Source organism: Dipodomys merriami, unplaced genomic scaffold, assembly GCF_024711535.1.
Source record: "Dipodomys merriami isolate MVZ:Mamm:240054 unplaced genomic scaffold, mDipMer1.0.p SCAF_16, whole genome shotgun sequence".
Classification (NCBI taxonomy): Eukaryota; Metazoa; Chordata; class Mammalia; order Rodentia; family Heteromyidae; genus Dipodomys; species Dipodomys merriami.
Genome location: NW_027202937.1, coordinates 15,985,885 through 15,999,928, shown reverse-complemented (window position 1 = coordinate 15,999,928; position 14,044 = coordinate 15,985,885). Strand labels below are relative to the sequence as shown.

Genomic DNA, 14,044 nt, shown 5'->3' with positions numbered 1-14,044 from the left:
AAAAGAAAGCTGGAAGTAGTGCTGTGGCTCAAGTGATAGAGCACTAGCCTTGAGCTGAAGAGCTGAGGGACAGCGTCCAGGCCCAGAGTTTAGACCCCACGACTGGACCCAAAAAAAAAAAAAAAAAAAAGGCATAAACACAGGACAGCAGGGGAATCAAGTCTACAGTTTCAGTCAAAAGAGCAGACTCTTCCATATTATAAAATACTAAAGAAAAATATTTTTAAAAATGCAGTGTGGGTGAACTTGGAAAATCACCAATTTGCAACCATCAAGTTTGGTTCAGTCCAGCAGCAAGAATCCCTGGTATAAAGCTGGATTGCAATTCATGCCCATAATTCTTCCCACTGGGGACGCTGAGACCTGATAATGAAGATTCAAAGCCAGCCAGGGCTTTCCAATTAACCCGCAAAATGCTGGACTGGAGGTAGAGAACCACCTGTGAGAAAGAACGTGAGCACAAGATTCCCAAGTCCAAACCTGTATCAGGACCCGCCCCCCTAAAAAGCACTGATGGAGCTCATGATAAAAAAACATTATTTCCAGCTGGATACCGGTGGCTCATGCCTGTAATCCTAGCTACTCAGGGGGCTGAAATCTGAGGATCTGGGTTCAAAGCCAGCCCAGGCAGGAAAGTCCGTGAAACTCATCTCCAGTAAACCACTAGAAAACCGGAAGTGGCTCTGTGGCTCAAGCGGTAGAACGCTAGTTTTGAGCTGAAGAGCGCAGGGACAGCGCCCAGGCCCAGAGTTCAAGCCCCATGACCAACCAAAAAAAAGGAAAGAAAAATATATATTCAGACCAACAAAACTAGAATATGAACCTGCAAGTACATTAATATTACATTCCCTGAGCTTGGTCACTGTACTGTGGATAACACCTTGACCAGCAACCAAAGTTGGGCCTAAGGAATCAATGTACATATAATCAATGAATGCAGCAAATATTCAAGATATACAAAAATACATGCATACAAAGAATGAAAACAAATGTGTCAATGATTAGAATGTGGGCACAGATTAGAAGTTTTCTATTACTGTAACTTTTCTAAATCCAAAATGCAATGACTGAACTGCCTAGTATACTTGTAATAATTCAATTACAGTAAAATAGCTAAGAGCTGGACGTTAGAAAGAAACAACAATTTCTCCACTACTTATGACATAAGCTGGGCAAGTAACATCTGCATGTTTTCTACTGTCAGGATTGTTAAGAGTAAGACAAGACCTTAGAATAGTACCTAGTTATAAGAAACATTCCAAGGGGCTGGGAAGGTGGCTCAGTGGTAGAGTGCTTGCCTTGCATGCCTGAGGCCCTGGGTTCAATTCCTCAGCCCCACATAAGAAAAAAGCCTGAAGTGGCGCTGTGGCTCAAGTGGTAGAATGCTAGCCTTGAACTGAAGAGCTGAGGGACAGCACCCAGGCCCAGAATTCAGTCCCACGACCGGACCCAAAAAACAAACAAAAGAAACACTCCAAGTGTTACTTCAAGTAGATGGTAAGATATTAAGAAACATTTTCAAATTAAGAGTGGCATGATTTGAGCTGGGAAGGTGGCTCAGTGGTAGAGCGCTTGCCTTGCATGCTTGAGGCCCTGGGTTGGATTCCTCAGCACCACATAAGCAGAAAAAAAAGCTGGAAGTGGTGCTGTGGCTCAAGGGGTAGAGTGCTAGCCTTGAGCTGAAGAGCTGAGGGACAGTGCCTAGGCCCAGAGTTCAGGCCCCACAACTGGACCCAAAAAAAAAAAAGTGTCATTTGCTTTTCCATAAGGGCAGGCTGCTAACTATTGAAAGCTCTTTGCTTCCTAGTCTTATTACACTTACAAACTCAATTGCCAAGTTTTTGTTTAGCTATAGACTAAATCCTTAAAGTGAACACCAACATCTACCCAGTGACTTGGAATAAATAAAGTTACCACTTCAAGATTTGTATATTCACCTGAATAGTCAGGGAACTTCCACCTATTTTATTTAGGTTTTCATTTTTTTCAAATTCCAACCAGAAAAAGCTAAATACAATTGGAAACTAGTTACACACTAGTTTTACTCCAAAGGAGTAGGATCATTCAGATTTACTCCATGAAAGTATGCAACCCTTAAGCAAAGCTATTCTTCATTTAAAAGGAGAAAAAAAGAAAAACCAAAAAAACTATACAGTAGTCTTTCCTTATGTTCATTGCACAAAATGAGTTCTGCTTTTAGAACTTTTGACACTCTGGTTATTTTTACAATTTAAGATCCCAACTTTTATAACTTTTCAAAAATTCTCCTTTTCCTTTAGGATGGTGTAGAAACAAGTATTTCTGCACAATTTACTGAAATTTTTCTTTGTAATTAAATTCTCTTTAACACCAAAAAACAAAACTAAAACAAAAAATGTAAAGTCCTCTACCTATCATGGTTTCTGCAGCTATGAATGTATTTCTCAGTTTTATAGCTGCTTTGGCTACTTCAGACTCCAGATCTGCTTCTGAGTGCATAAATACATCCACTCAGCAGAATACTTTCAAAACAGCAACTTGGGGAAAGAGATCTGGGGAACAAAAAAGATTATGTTAAGTACCAAGAAAAACATGAGGCAAGAATGCCTATAATGAGATGGTTTTTCATTTAAGATTTCTTCCCCATGGTTGTATTTTCTTTTTAAATAACCACTTCTGGTTATAAAATGAATCTGACAGTGCTCTGAAACAATGGTGATTATAGCAAAGCTTTTTTTTTAAAAAAAAAAAAAGTTATTTATACCTGTTACATTCACTTCTCACCCTCAAATACTGATGACAGATGTCAAAGAGGCAACAACCAGCACAAATGGGAAGACCATCAAAAATGAGTATCACCTTGTGCTTTCAGATACATTTAAGCATTTCAGTGTACAATAGTCCTTTCATTTCACATTTTTAGTAAGATGCTGATGCAGTGCAGCAGATATGCAAAGCATCTTCCTTCACACAGTCCGTGCAGAAGACATCTAAATTTTTTTAAGTTCTGCGATACAAATGAAAAAAAAAAAAAATCCAGGATGAACAAGTTTCAAAATGCATAGTGTTCTGTGCATGAGTCCATTTTCTTTAAAACTCTGAAAGAATAAAAGTGGTAAGAAAAAAAAAAGCTGCTGCATTCTCGGATCTCCATTTTGCTGGTTTATACTCTATTCTGGCATGTAAGGACGGAGGTGGTCCTCTATGGTGCCAACTGCCCAGTGGGTGAGCTGTTCCTGTGGCAGGTAGAGGCAGATGCTGCATAACTTGAAGATGGTAGCTTTGTTTTTTGGAGTCTGGTAAAGAAAAAAGGTTTTAAAAATAATTTTAATATAAAGAGCATAATTTTAACTTGAAGTCAATCTCCCACATGTATTAAGAACCCAGGGCACAATAATAAAGCATACAAAGTAAAGGATAAACCTGTCCATTGTTTAGTAAAGAAAACAATCTTACCATACAAGATTATTAGGGCTAAGGACTAAAAGAAAATTGAAGTATTATTAAGTAAATCAATCACTATTATTTTTTATTTTTTGCATTGGTCCTGGGACTTGAATTTAGAGATTAGCCAATGTCCCTGAGCTTCTATGCTCAAGGCTAGCACTCCACTACTTGAGCTCTGTTTCTGGCTTTTTTGGTAGTTAATTGGAGACAAGAGTCTCACAGAGCTTCTTGCTTGGGCTGGCTTTGAACTGCGATACCCAGCTCCCAGCCTCCTAAGGAGTTAGGATTAGAGGCTTGAGCCACCAGCACCCAGCTTGAAACTGCTGCTTAAATGGGAAGTGCTTTTAAAATACAAATGTGAGCCAGGCACCAGTGGTTCATGCCTATAATCCTACTCAGGAGGCTAAAATCTGAGGATCTTAGTTCAAAGTAAGCTGAGGTAGGAAAAACTGATTCTCTTAGTTTCAACTAAGCAACTAGCCCAGAAATCAAGTTCTAGTACCACAACCCCTCCCCCCAAAAAAAAGTTTTGCAACTTCTAGAGTAAGGACTAAGATATCTGTTCTCCATTTTCTAATAAGTTCAAATTAATCCTGTGTTAAGGGGGCAAAACAGAATTAAGTATCTCATTCAGAAAAGTATGCTAACCAATAAGCTTCTTGAATAAGCCCCAATGTAGTCTTAAAACAAACAACAAAAAAAAACTTACCTGCAAGTGCTGTCTGTCAATAAAGAGAAACACTGACTGGCTAGGATTGTTGACAACAATTCCAGTCTTGTCCTTGCGGCTCAGTACATGCAGAAACTGTTTTTCATAGTCACCATGATGAAACTCAAATTTGGCCTAATTACAAAATACATATATTTATACATAACTTTAAATGTTAGACTACCTGAAATAACTACTACATCCATCCATCCATATGCATATTATCTGTGTGACTCAATGTTAGCCAATGGCCACACATGGCTACTCAGTTACATTATATACAATTAAAAAAATTTTTGTCCCAGGTGTGATAGTACATGTGTGCACACTTGCCATCCCAGTGCTTTGGAGGCTGAGGGTAAAGGTTGAGAACTCCCAGCCCAGCCAGGGCTACTCAACAAGAACCTAGCTCAACAAAACAAAACCCAAAACAAAATTAAATTCCTCATGAAAAGATTTAGGAGAAAACTTAGTAAGTACATCATTTCTCAAGCATTAGTCATGATTTAAGACGAAATTACTTGTTTCAACTGAGGTATCATAAAGGATACTAGAAACTCAAATGGACACAAAAAAAATTTCCCAGTGGGAAATCCTGAACAACAAAAAAACCAAAACCTCCAGACTGGAGGTATTACTCAAGTGGTAGAACACCACCATGACAACAAGTAAAGCAAGCTGGAAGCCCAGGGTTCAAGCCTCAGTGCTAGCCTAAAAAAAGAGGGGGGGGAAGGGAGCACACTCCAGGTATAGGTGGCTCAGGCACAAGCCTGAGCTATTCAGGAGACAGATCTTTCCAGCCAAAGCAGGAAGGCCCATAAGACCTTATCTCCGAATAACCAGCAAAAAATCTGGAAAGGAGGAAGAGGAAGATCCCATCAGATGACCTGAGACAAACCAGTAATCCCAGCTACTCAGAAGTTAGGAGACCAGCTCAGCAAAAATTAGCATTTATGAAGACTTGTGTTCAATTCCTAGCAACAAAGAAGTATTACTCAATTTACTTCAGTACAGCTTTTAGAAACAGATCAACTTCTAGAAAAGGTTCTTTACTTGCTCTAGAAGAATAAAGGTAGTTGGGGTGCTGGTGGCTCACACCTGTAATCCGAGTTACTCAAAAGCATGAGATCTGAGGATCATGGTTCAAAGCCAGCCCGGACAGGAACCTCTGTGAGACTATCTCCAGTTAACCACCAGGAAACCGCTGACGCTGCGGCTCAAGTGGTAGAGTGCTAGCCTTGAGCTGAAGGACAGCACCCAAACCCAGAGTTCAAACCCCAGACCAAAACTACCTCCCCACCCCCCCCCACCCCAGCCCTACCAAAAAAAAGAAAAAAAAAAGAATAAGGGTCACAAATCTGAAACTTACCTATAGGCCTACCTTAAAGAGATTTTCTGGTCTTACTTTCTTCTCTTACAATAGTCAAAGGAAGGGCTAGGAACGTGGTTTAGTGGTAGAGTGCTTGCCTAGCATGCATAAAGCCCTGAGGTTCAATTCCTCAGTACCATATACACAGAAAAAGCCAGAAGTGGTGCTGTGGCTCAAGTGGTAAAACACCAGCTTTGAGCAAAAGAAGTTCTGGGAGGGACAGTGCCCAGGCCCTCAAGCCCCAGGATTGGACAAAAAATAAAAATGAAAAAAATTAAAATCAAAGGACAAAATGAATTTGTGAAATAAACTTACTAGAAAGCATATTCCCAAAGAAGTTAGATTCAATTGTAAAAATGTTGATATAATTGTTCATTTTGGAATACAATACCTGAACAGGCCTAAAAGGTTCATCAGATTCCTTCCACCTAGAAAACAGGAGACAGACAATTTTCTCAATATCATTCCGAGGCCAAAGAATGAAATCCATCTCCTGAGTACAGCCAATAACATCCTATAAAGAAGAAAAAAGATTTTTTAAAACAAGAAATAAAGCTGTAACAAGCAAAGCCCAAATTATAGGGTTTAACTACAGAAACATTTTACAAATGCAGAAGGCCCACTACTTATTAATTTATATCTTACAAGATAATAGTTAAAAGGTCCACCATTTATCAAATTTTACCTCAAATTTAGTTTTATTTTCATCTCAGAATCTAGTTATTTAGTTCACACTATTACTCACATAAGTCTAATATTCATTAGGACATGGCAGAATTGCTTTTACTTTTGTTGTTACTCATGTACTTTTATTTCCACCCTTCAGAGTTATTTATAAAAGGGTTAATATTTATTCTCTAGCCAGACAGGGAAACTCAGTAGTTAATATATGAAACATTCTGCCAGGTACTGGTGACTCATACCTGTCATCCTAAACCACTCATGAGACTGAGATCTGAGGATAATGGTTTGAAACCAGCCTGGGACAGCAAAGTCCATGAGACTTTTATCTCCAATTAACCACCGGAAAACTGGAAGTGGCGCTGTGACTCAAAGTGGTAGAGCACTAGCTTTGAACAAAAAGAGTTCAAGAATAGCACACAGGCCTTGAGTTCAAGTCCCACAACTGACACCCCCCCCCAAAAAAAAAATCCACAATAATCACTATTATACAATAATTACATGGCCAAAGCAAAGTTAAACTTTTTTCTTTTCTTGATCCTCAGATCTCAGCCTCCTGAGTAACTAGGAGTACAGGTGTGAACCACCAGCGCCCAGCAAACTTTTTTCTTAAGTCAATTTCTAAGAAAACAAATTCACTTCACTAATTTAAAACCAATCTTTCCTGTTTTATTTAAGAATACATAATCCTCCTGCCTCAGCCTCCCAAATCTTATTACAGGTAGGCCACCATACTTTGCAAAAGAACAAATTTAGATGTAGCACTTAAGTGGTTCTAAGTACCTATAATGAATTGAAAGAATTTCTTTTTTTTTTTGGTCCGGTCGTGGGGCCTTGAACTCTGGGCCTGGGCGCTGTCCCTCAGCTCTTCAGCTCAAGGCTAGCGCTCTACCACTCGAGCCACAGCGCCACTTCCGGCTTTTTCCTTATGTGGTGCTGAGGAGTCGAACCCAGGGCCTCAGGCATGCAAGGCAAGCGCTCTACCACTGAGCCACCTTCCCAGCCCTTGAAAGAATTTCTGTACAAGTTTTATCCAAAAATGAAATGGTCTGAGGCAAAATCTACATTTTTCCCATTTTATATATATATTTGTGTTTGTTTGTTTGTTTTTCCTTAAAGTCTCTAAAGCATGATCCCAGTTTTTTGTTTGTTTTTTTTTTGTTGGTTGTAGGGCTTGAACTCTGGGCCTGAGTGCTGTCCCTCAGCTCTTCAGCTCAAGGCAAGCGCTCTACCACTTGAGCTACAGTGCCACTTCCGGTTTTCTGGTGGTTTATTGGAGATAGGAGTCTCACAGTCTTTCCTGCCCGGGCTGGCTTTGAACCTCCATCCTCAGATCTCAGCCTCCTGAGTAGCTAGGATTACAGGCGTGAGCCACCAGGGTCTGGCCCAGTTCTTAATGTAGCACAAAATCAAATATACCTATAGCTCCATCTTGATAATACCTACCCATCCTCAGCATGAAAAATATTGTAAGCTTAATTCACAAAAATCTTAATAAGGTTTATTGAACTTACCCTTCTCATAGACTGGTATCTTGGAGCATGGAGCTGTACCACATCCTTCTGTAGAAGCTCTATGGAACTTTCCAAGGAATAGCTGGAATCTCGCACACCTTTAAGGATATTTTCTTCATAATTATTTGTCATGACTGGTATAACTTCAGACACTTCAAAAAGTGCTGATTTTTTCTTCTAAGAGGAAAAATAAAATTACATTAACTACTGTAAACACATTGTCATTTGATCCCCCCACTAAATATTACAATGTCAAAAAATCTTTACTCCACCTTAGTGTAATTCTTAACTGTCTAAAGTATTTTTTATATAGAAAATGTGCATTTTTAGTATTGGATCTTTGTTCTTCCTCTGCCAAACATAAATAGCCTAATATTAAAATGGTAACTCCTCAGATTTATAGCATTTTGTATCCTATACCATGTACTTATTTGAGACAATTTCTTAAATGCTGTGAGGGACACCAGGCATCCCTAAAGATGCTTGTTTTAAAAATACGGTATCCAAATTACCTATTTCATTCCTTAAATGAGTCCATTTCCATTACTCTTTTTGAAGACTATGTACAAGTGTTAGTATTTGAAAGAAAAAAAGTATACCATATTCTTTCAAAACTGGGTTAAGATTAAGTGCTCATTACCAAGCTAGCTTTCAAAATTCTGTCCTATAATGATCACTAACTATTCATGGCAATTGTATGGATATGATCCATTCATAGAATAATACCAGATTTCCACAAATATTAAAAGAACTAGCTCGTACAGTCTGGGGCATCATAGATTGTACAAAGATTTAACCTCATCATTTATACCTTGAATTTTGAAAGAACTTACGTTAAAAAAAAACCTTGAACTAAAATGTGATCCTATCAGATTTCAGTAAACTTATTTTTCAAAAAGTATAAGAAAAAGAAAATGTGGAAATAAATCCTTCCTTATTAGCCAGACTTGGGACAATAATTTCAAAACACAAATCCATCAAAACTACGCTACAATGCCATTACTCCAGTGACTAAGAGTTCATAAATACAAACAATTGTTAAGAATGGAATAAACACCTGGAAAACTTAAAAATATTACACAATTCCACCAATATATTTCTGATTTGAAATCAATTCACCATTTAAGTAAAAAACCAAAGTAGTACTTCCTTTTTATCTAAACCCATCTCCTGTCAAATAAACCACCTTGCTCATAATTTCAGAAACTGTCTACTTTTCAGTTGCAAAAGTATACAATAGAACTTTCAAGAAATTCTCTTTCTACAAATTTCACTTTCTACAACTTCTGGTACTTAATTGTAGAACTAATTCTAACTAAACCAAAATATTTAAACCTCTTTTATGTCATTTTGAATTTTAAGAAATGGTGAAACACAAATTACTCATCTCAGTATTTAACTGTTGTTAAAACTTGGAAGTATACTTTACTTCCTTAAATGAACGAAAAGAAACCTAACAGTTGAAGAAACACACTATCTTTTCCCTAAATTTTTTAATTATAATTTAACACTTTCAAGGGTCCTATTTATATATTACATAATCCTTATATTCAGCTATAAAGTTCTCAATTACTCCAGTTTTACAATGCTATCCAACCCATGTCAACTACAAGTGGATCCTACTAACCTTTAGAATTAAACCCTATTTCCAAGTCAATTAATAATGAAGAGCCTTCCATTCATATTTTTAATGCAACTACTCAATTCGCAAGATCACCCATAAGGGTGAGAAAGTAATTAAAATACCTTCCCCAGATACTTTTTAACCTAATATTCAAATATGTAAGTAATATACTTATGTTTATTATGTAAACAACATACATGTAAACATTCATGTTGTTTACATAACACACATATACAAAAATCACTTGTGCTAATTCACATTAAGAATTTTAAATTACCTTCTCCTTGAATACAAAGGCAATATACATCTTGAAGTCAAACTGGTCAGCTAGAGATTCTTTTTTCTTTCTAAGCTGAGCACGTAGTCTGTTCAGAGCTTGTTTCTTCCGGGAGTTTGGGTCCCCCATTTTGAAATAAAGGTGGTACTAAAGCCTTTGGAAATTGTCACTAAACTATGGGCACTTTTTCTTAAGACTCAAGTACAACAGAAACAAGTCATTTTTTTCTCCTGCTAATATGATTGAATAGCTAAAATCACAACTGTAACCCCAAAACGGCACCTTCTGGCAATATTAGCAGACTGTCATACTACAGGGTCAAGAAACCAAAGCTGCTGTCCAGTCATGTTTGGACAATGTTTGGGGTCAAACAGGAAAAAGGAAGGGGAGGAAGGAAGGAAAGAAAGAGGAGAAAATACTTGAACTAACTTTCCGGAAAACACATTTGGCTTAGCTGCCAAAATAAAAGCTTTCAAAGGGGAAATGAAAATCCTGATAATCAGGATTTAAGTGTGCAATAAAACACAGCTGACACCAGTCCAATCCTTGAAATCCATCCGTATTTTTCCCCCTTTTAAGAAAAGGGCCTATGAAAAGTAATAGGGAAGGGGGGGGAGAGTGTGATCCTTGTTTTCCAAGTACCAAAAAAAAAAAAAAAAAAGAAAGAAAAAAAAGAAGAAACCAAAAACAAAACACCAAAACAGGGTAGGTGAATGAAACTGAAATACCCAATCGTATTTTACCCAGCCAGATCCATGGCTGTAGTACCTAATTAATTCTGTTATTTCAGATTTCACTATTGCTATGTATTGTCAGTGCTTGTTATTGATTACTCTTGGTGGTGGTGATCAAAGAGAAAAGTGCAAAATCAGCAGAGAAAGGGGAGAGGTACAGGGTTTCCCTGCAATCAACTACAGTGTATACCGGGGGTGGACAGCTGTTGCCCAAAGCAGCCATAAGGAAAAACAGCGGAGTCATTACCAACTTCCCCATCACCCACATTTTCACCCTCAGGCGGCTGCTAATGCTGCTGCCAAGGAGAATCATGATGGCAGAGGGAAAGGGGTATATTAATTGATATTAATAATTATTCCGCCTCTGTGGTTACACCTGATTAATGCCCAGGATGATCCGGACAACCCTCAGTCCTGCGATAAGCTCTACATTCCCCAAGGGAGCCTTCCTTATGAATTTGCCCCTGTCAAGATGGTGGGGAGTGTGGTTTTATCTTCTTGTGAGCATTGCTGAGGCAAAGGTGGCGGGTTCTCCCAAATCCCGGGCAGTGCCTGGGGACCACCTGCCTTCCACCCCACCAGGTCCCACCCCCACCCCTCGCCTTCAGCGGCAGCGACTCACTCGCACCACGGGAGACACAGGATCACTCAGGATTTCACTCATTTCATCGTGGAAACAATTCCCGCCCGGATAGAGTAGGCGGGAGAGGGCAAAAAGGGACGGGATCAGCGGGAAAAAGAGAAAATAGTTGTGTTAATATTAGTCAACTTTTTAAAAGTAAGCCCACCCCCCCTAAAAAAAAAAAAGTTCCCCAGATTCTAGATTCGCTCTCCCGTTCAACAGACCATGTTTTCCAGCGTTTGGATGGTGTAGGGTGGGGTCGTTAAGTTGGTTTCCCGAGGTGGGGGGGGGTGAGGTTTGGGGGAGGAAAGGAGGCAGAAAGTGGAGTCGAGGCGGCAGGAGGGTCGGGGTGGGGGGTGGGGTGACGGGGGGATCTGAAATCCCCTTCCCGGTCCCCCGCGGATTACCAAGACTCACGGACCGACTCTCGGGGTTGGGGAGGTTCGGGGCCCTTCTAGCCGCAGCCTGCGGGCGGAGCGGTGGCGGCGGCGGCGGAAGAGGCGGCGGCGGCGGGGGCGCTGCTCGCAGCTCGGGCAGGAGCCATGTCAAGAGAAAACCACCAGCCAACTGAGCCCCTCCATCCCCGCTGCAGTGCGCACGGTGACCGGGCCGCCCGCGCTGCTGCCGCCACTCAGCCCCCACCTGGGACCCATAGTCTGGCTCGGCGCCCCGGGCAGCGACGGAGGGGGAAAGGACACGGAGGGAGCGGCGAAGGGGAGAGCGAGAGAGAGAGAAGAGGGAGAGAAGAGGGAGGAGAGACGAGAAGAGGGGGCGAGGGCTGGTGTGGGCCGCGGAGGGGGAGGGGAGGGAAAGGGAGCCCTGCGCTAAAGGAGGTCTTGGCAGCCGAGGAAAAAAAACCCCAGGAATAAGAGTTATTTCAGTCCAAGCATCTGCTCTACAGAGTCTCTCTTCCTCCTACAGTCCGGTTTCAGGCTCGGGAGAGGAGGTCGACGAAGACCCGCCGAGGGGGAAGCGCCGAAGCGGGAGGGTGGAAGCGTTCCGCGGTGACGCAGCCTCGTTTCCCCCCCACCGGTAGCTGCGGAAAGCGGCGACCCTGGGCGCCTCCCTGGTCCGGGGCAGAGTCGCGTTTGAAGCAAGGGGTGGGGGGGGGAGAGGAAAAAAAAAAAAGCCAGAACAAACAACTTAAAATGGCAGCGACGGCCGCTGCGTCACCCGCCCCTCAGCGGCACCGCCCCGAGCCCTCTGCGGCTGCGCGCTGCGCCGGACGACACCATCTGCGCAGGAACTCGGGGGAGCAAGGAGGAATTGGAGATGGGTGGGGGGGATGTTTTCGGGGTAATCGGGGGAACATTGGAAAGAAATTCCCAAGGAGATGGTACAAGCGAGCTTTGAACGAGACAAGTCCTTGACGTTAATCTTCTTCTGTCGCGTTCCCTCCTCCAAGGGCAGTTTGAGGATGGATAACTCCTCTCTTCAACAAAATGGAACTTTTTAAGGGGCGGGGAAAGGGGCTCCCGGACACGCCCCTCTGCCTCTCGGTCACGAGGTCCCGGTCTCGGGAGTTGGAGTTGGCTCTTCGCCCCGCCCTCAATACGTCATGAAAGCCCGCCTTTCTGTCCTGCCGATGTCCCGGATGGAGTCGCTCTACCGGTGTCTGCTAGCCTCTAGGGCTGGGCACGGGGTAGTTGTTCTGCGGGAGATCCGAGCGGAGGAGCCGGGCGGGCCAAAGTTGGGACGGAATAGGGACAGAGAGTGGGTGTGAGAAGGGGGAGGGATGAGTCAGTAAGAGGAGAGTGCGCTTTGGAAAGCTGTGAGAAGATTCTGGCTTCGTTTTCTTAGGTCGCGGTAGTCCTGGGAGTCTACCCCATTTGTCTCTTGCCACCCCCAGCCGAAAGTTCCTTTCCAGTATTTGGAAGTTAGAGACTGGGTGCAGCGGAAAGTAGTTCACTGCAGCCTCGTCTCTTCTCCCCCGAGGTGGCGTTGGTCTCCAGCTCCACGTGCGCCGCCGGGGAGGTTTGAACTAGGTCAAAGTCGCCCTGGAGGCGTGGCGGCCGGAGCCGGGGAGGGACGCAGCCCGGCCTGGTTGGGTCCGTCTTCCCTCCTGCAGCCACCACACAGTCTCTGTACAGATCTCCGAGGACCGAGGACCTACATCCTGTCCCTCTTGTGGATCTCTGTCCTCAAAACGTGGCGCCCTGGCCTCGGCATCACGTCGCCCTTGACACCAAAAACAGCGTAGGAGACCTCCGTGTTCATAGCTCTGATGTGCTGATAAAAACCCAACGTTATGTAATCGGCAAAGGTCAATAATCCACGTTAGCCAAACCAGTTCTTTACTGGCTGCTCTGTGATGAAATTTTAGAAGCCTAGGTTCCCCAATTAACTGCGTTCTATTTCGTGATATCAAAATCTGTTAGCTGTTAAAAAAAAAAATTAAGATCGGAAGGCAAAGAAGTACATGCGACCCACCCTTTAATATAAATTGTCCAAAATCAAGGATGGGATTCCTGAGGTTTCCAAATTCCTGATCTTGAAAGGTAAAGCTTATAATGCTAGTGCTTGGCTGATTTGTTTTCCCAATCTCATGGTAATGAAGTTCACGTGATAACCGATGATTTCACAACGTTTTTGGCCTATAATCATGAGTTTAAACAGCTTTCTTAAAATAGCCATATGCCATAGCATTAACCTATTTGAAGAATACATTCTAAGGGTTTTTAATCAGTTGCGTAGCGATTATCATCAACCCAAGAAAAAACCCAATATCCATTTAGTAGTTTTTCCCCTTCTTCAGCTCTCCCCAGCCCTAGGTGACGCCTAATTTATGTTGTTTTATACATTTACCTTTTCTGGAATATCCTATTCATTAAATCATTTATTATGTGATTTTTGTTATCAGCTTCTTAGCATGTTTTCGGGATCCATCCATATTGTAACATGATGTGGATACAACATATAATTCCTTTTTATTACTAATATTCCACTGTAGGATATTGTTTACTTATAAGTTTTATTTATCAGTCAATAGATGTTTAGGTTATTTCTGCTTTTTAGCCACTATATATCTGCTACAAACTTTTTTTTTTTGCCAGTCCTGGGGCTTGAACTTAGGGCCTGAGCACTGTCC

General features: G+C 41.8%; 1 protein-coding gene across 2 annotated transcripts; it reads right to left on the bottom strand.

Moving 5' to 3' along the window:
- Positions 1 to 1,924: 1,924 nt before the first annotated feature.
- CUNH6orf62 (chromosome unknown C6orf62 homolog) lies at positions 1,925 to 12,096 on the bottom strand. 2 transcript variants are annotated; one of them, XM_070024455.1, is made up of 5 exons: positions 10,957 to 12,096; positions 7,700 to 7,876; positions 5,896 to 6,018; positions 4,136 to 4,270; positions 1,925 to 3,275 (listed from the first exon to the last, which is right to left on the bottom strand). In XM_070024455.1, exons 1-5 carry the CDS (start codon positions 10,996 to 10,998, stop codon positions 3,150 to 3,152), a joined length of 603 nt encoding a protein of 200 aa, XP_069880556.1. In that variant the 5' UTR covers positions 10,999 to 12,096; the 3' UTR covers positions 1,925 to 3,149. The 2 variants fall into 2 exon arrangements, with proteins under 2 accessions (XP_069880556.1, XP_069880554.1); XM_070024453.1 differs by having other exon boundaries at positions 9,601 to 12,091.
- Positions 12,097 to 14,044: the final 1,948 nt, after the last annotated feature.

Excerpts from the sequence above, each read along its gene's own strand:
- CUNH6orf62 (XM_070024453.1), bottom strand. The coding sequence starts at position 9,729 with ATGGGGGACCCAAACTCCCGGAAGAAACAAGCTCTGAACAGACTACGT. Across the intron at positions 7,877-9,600 it reads CCTTTGTATTCAAGGAGAAG|AAGAAAAAATCAGCACTTTT; the intron begins GTAATTTAAAAT and ends TTTTCCTCTTAG. Across the intron at positions 6,019-7,699 it reads GATACCAGTCTATGAGAAGG|GATGTTATTGGCTGTACTCA; the intron begins GTAAGTTCAATA and ends TCTTCTTTATAG.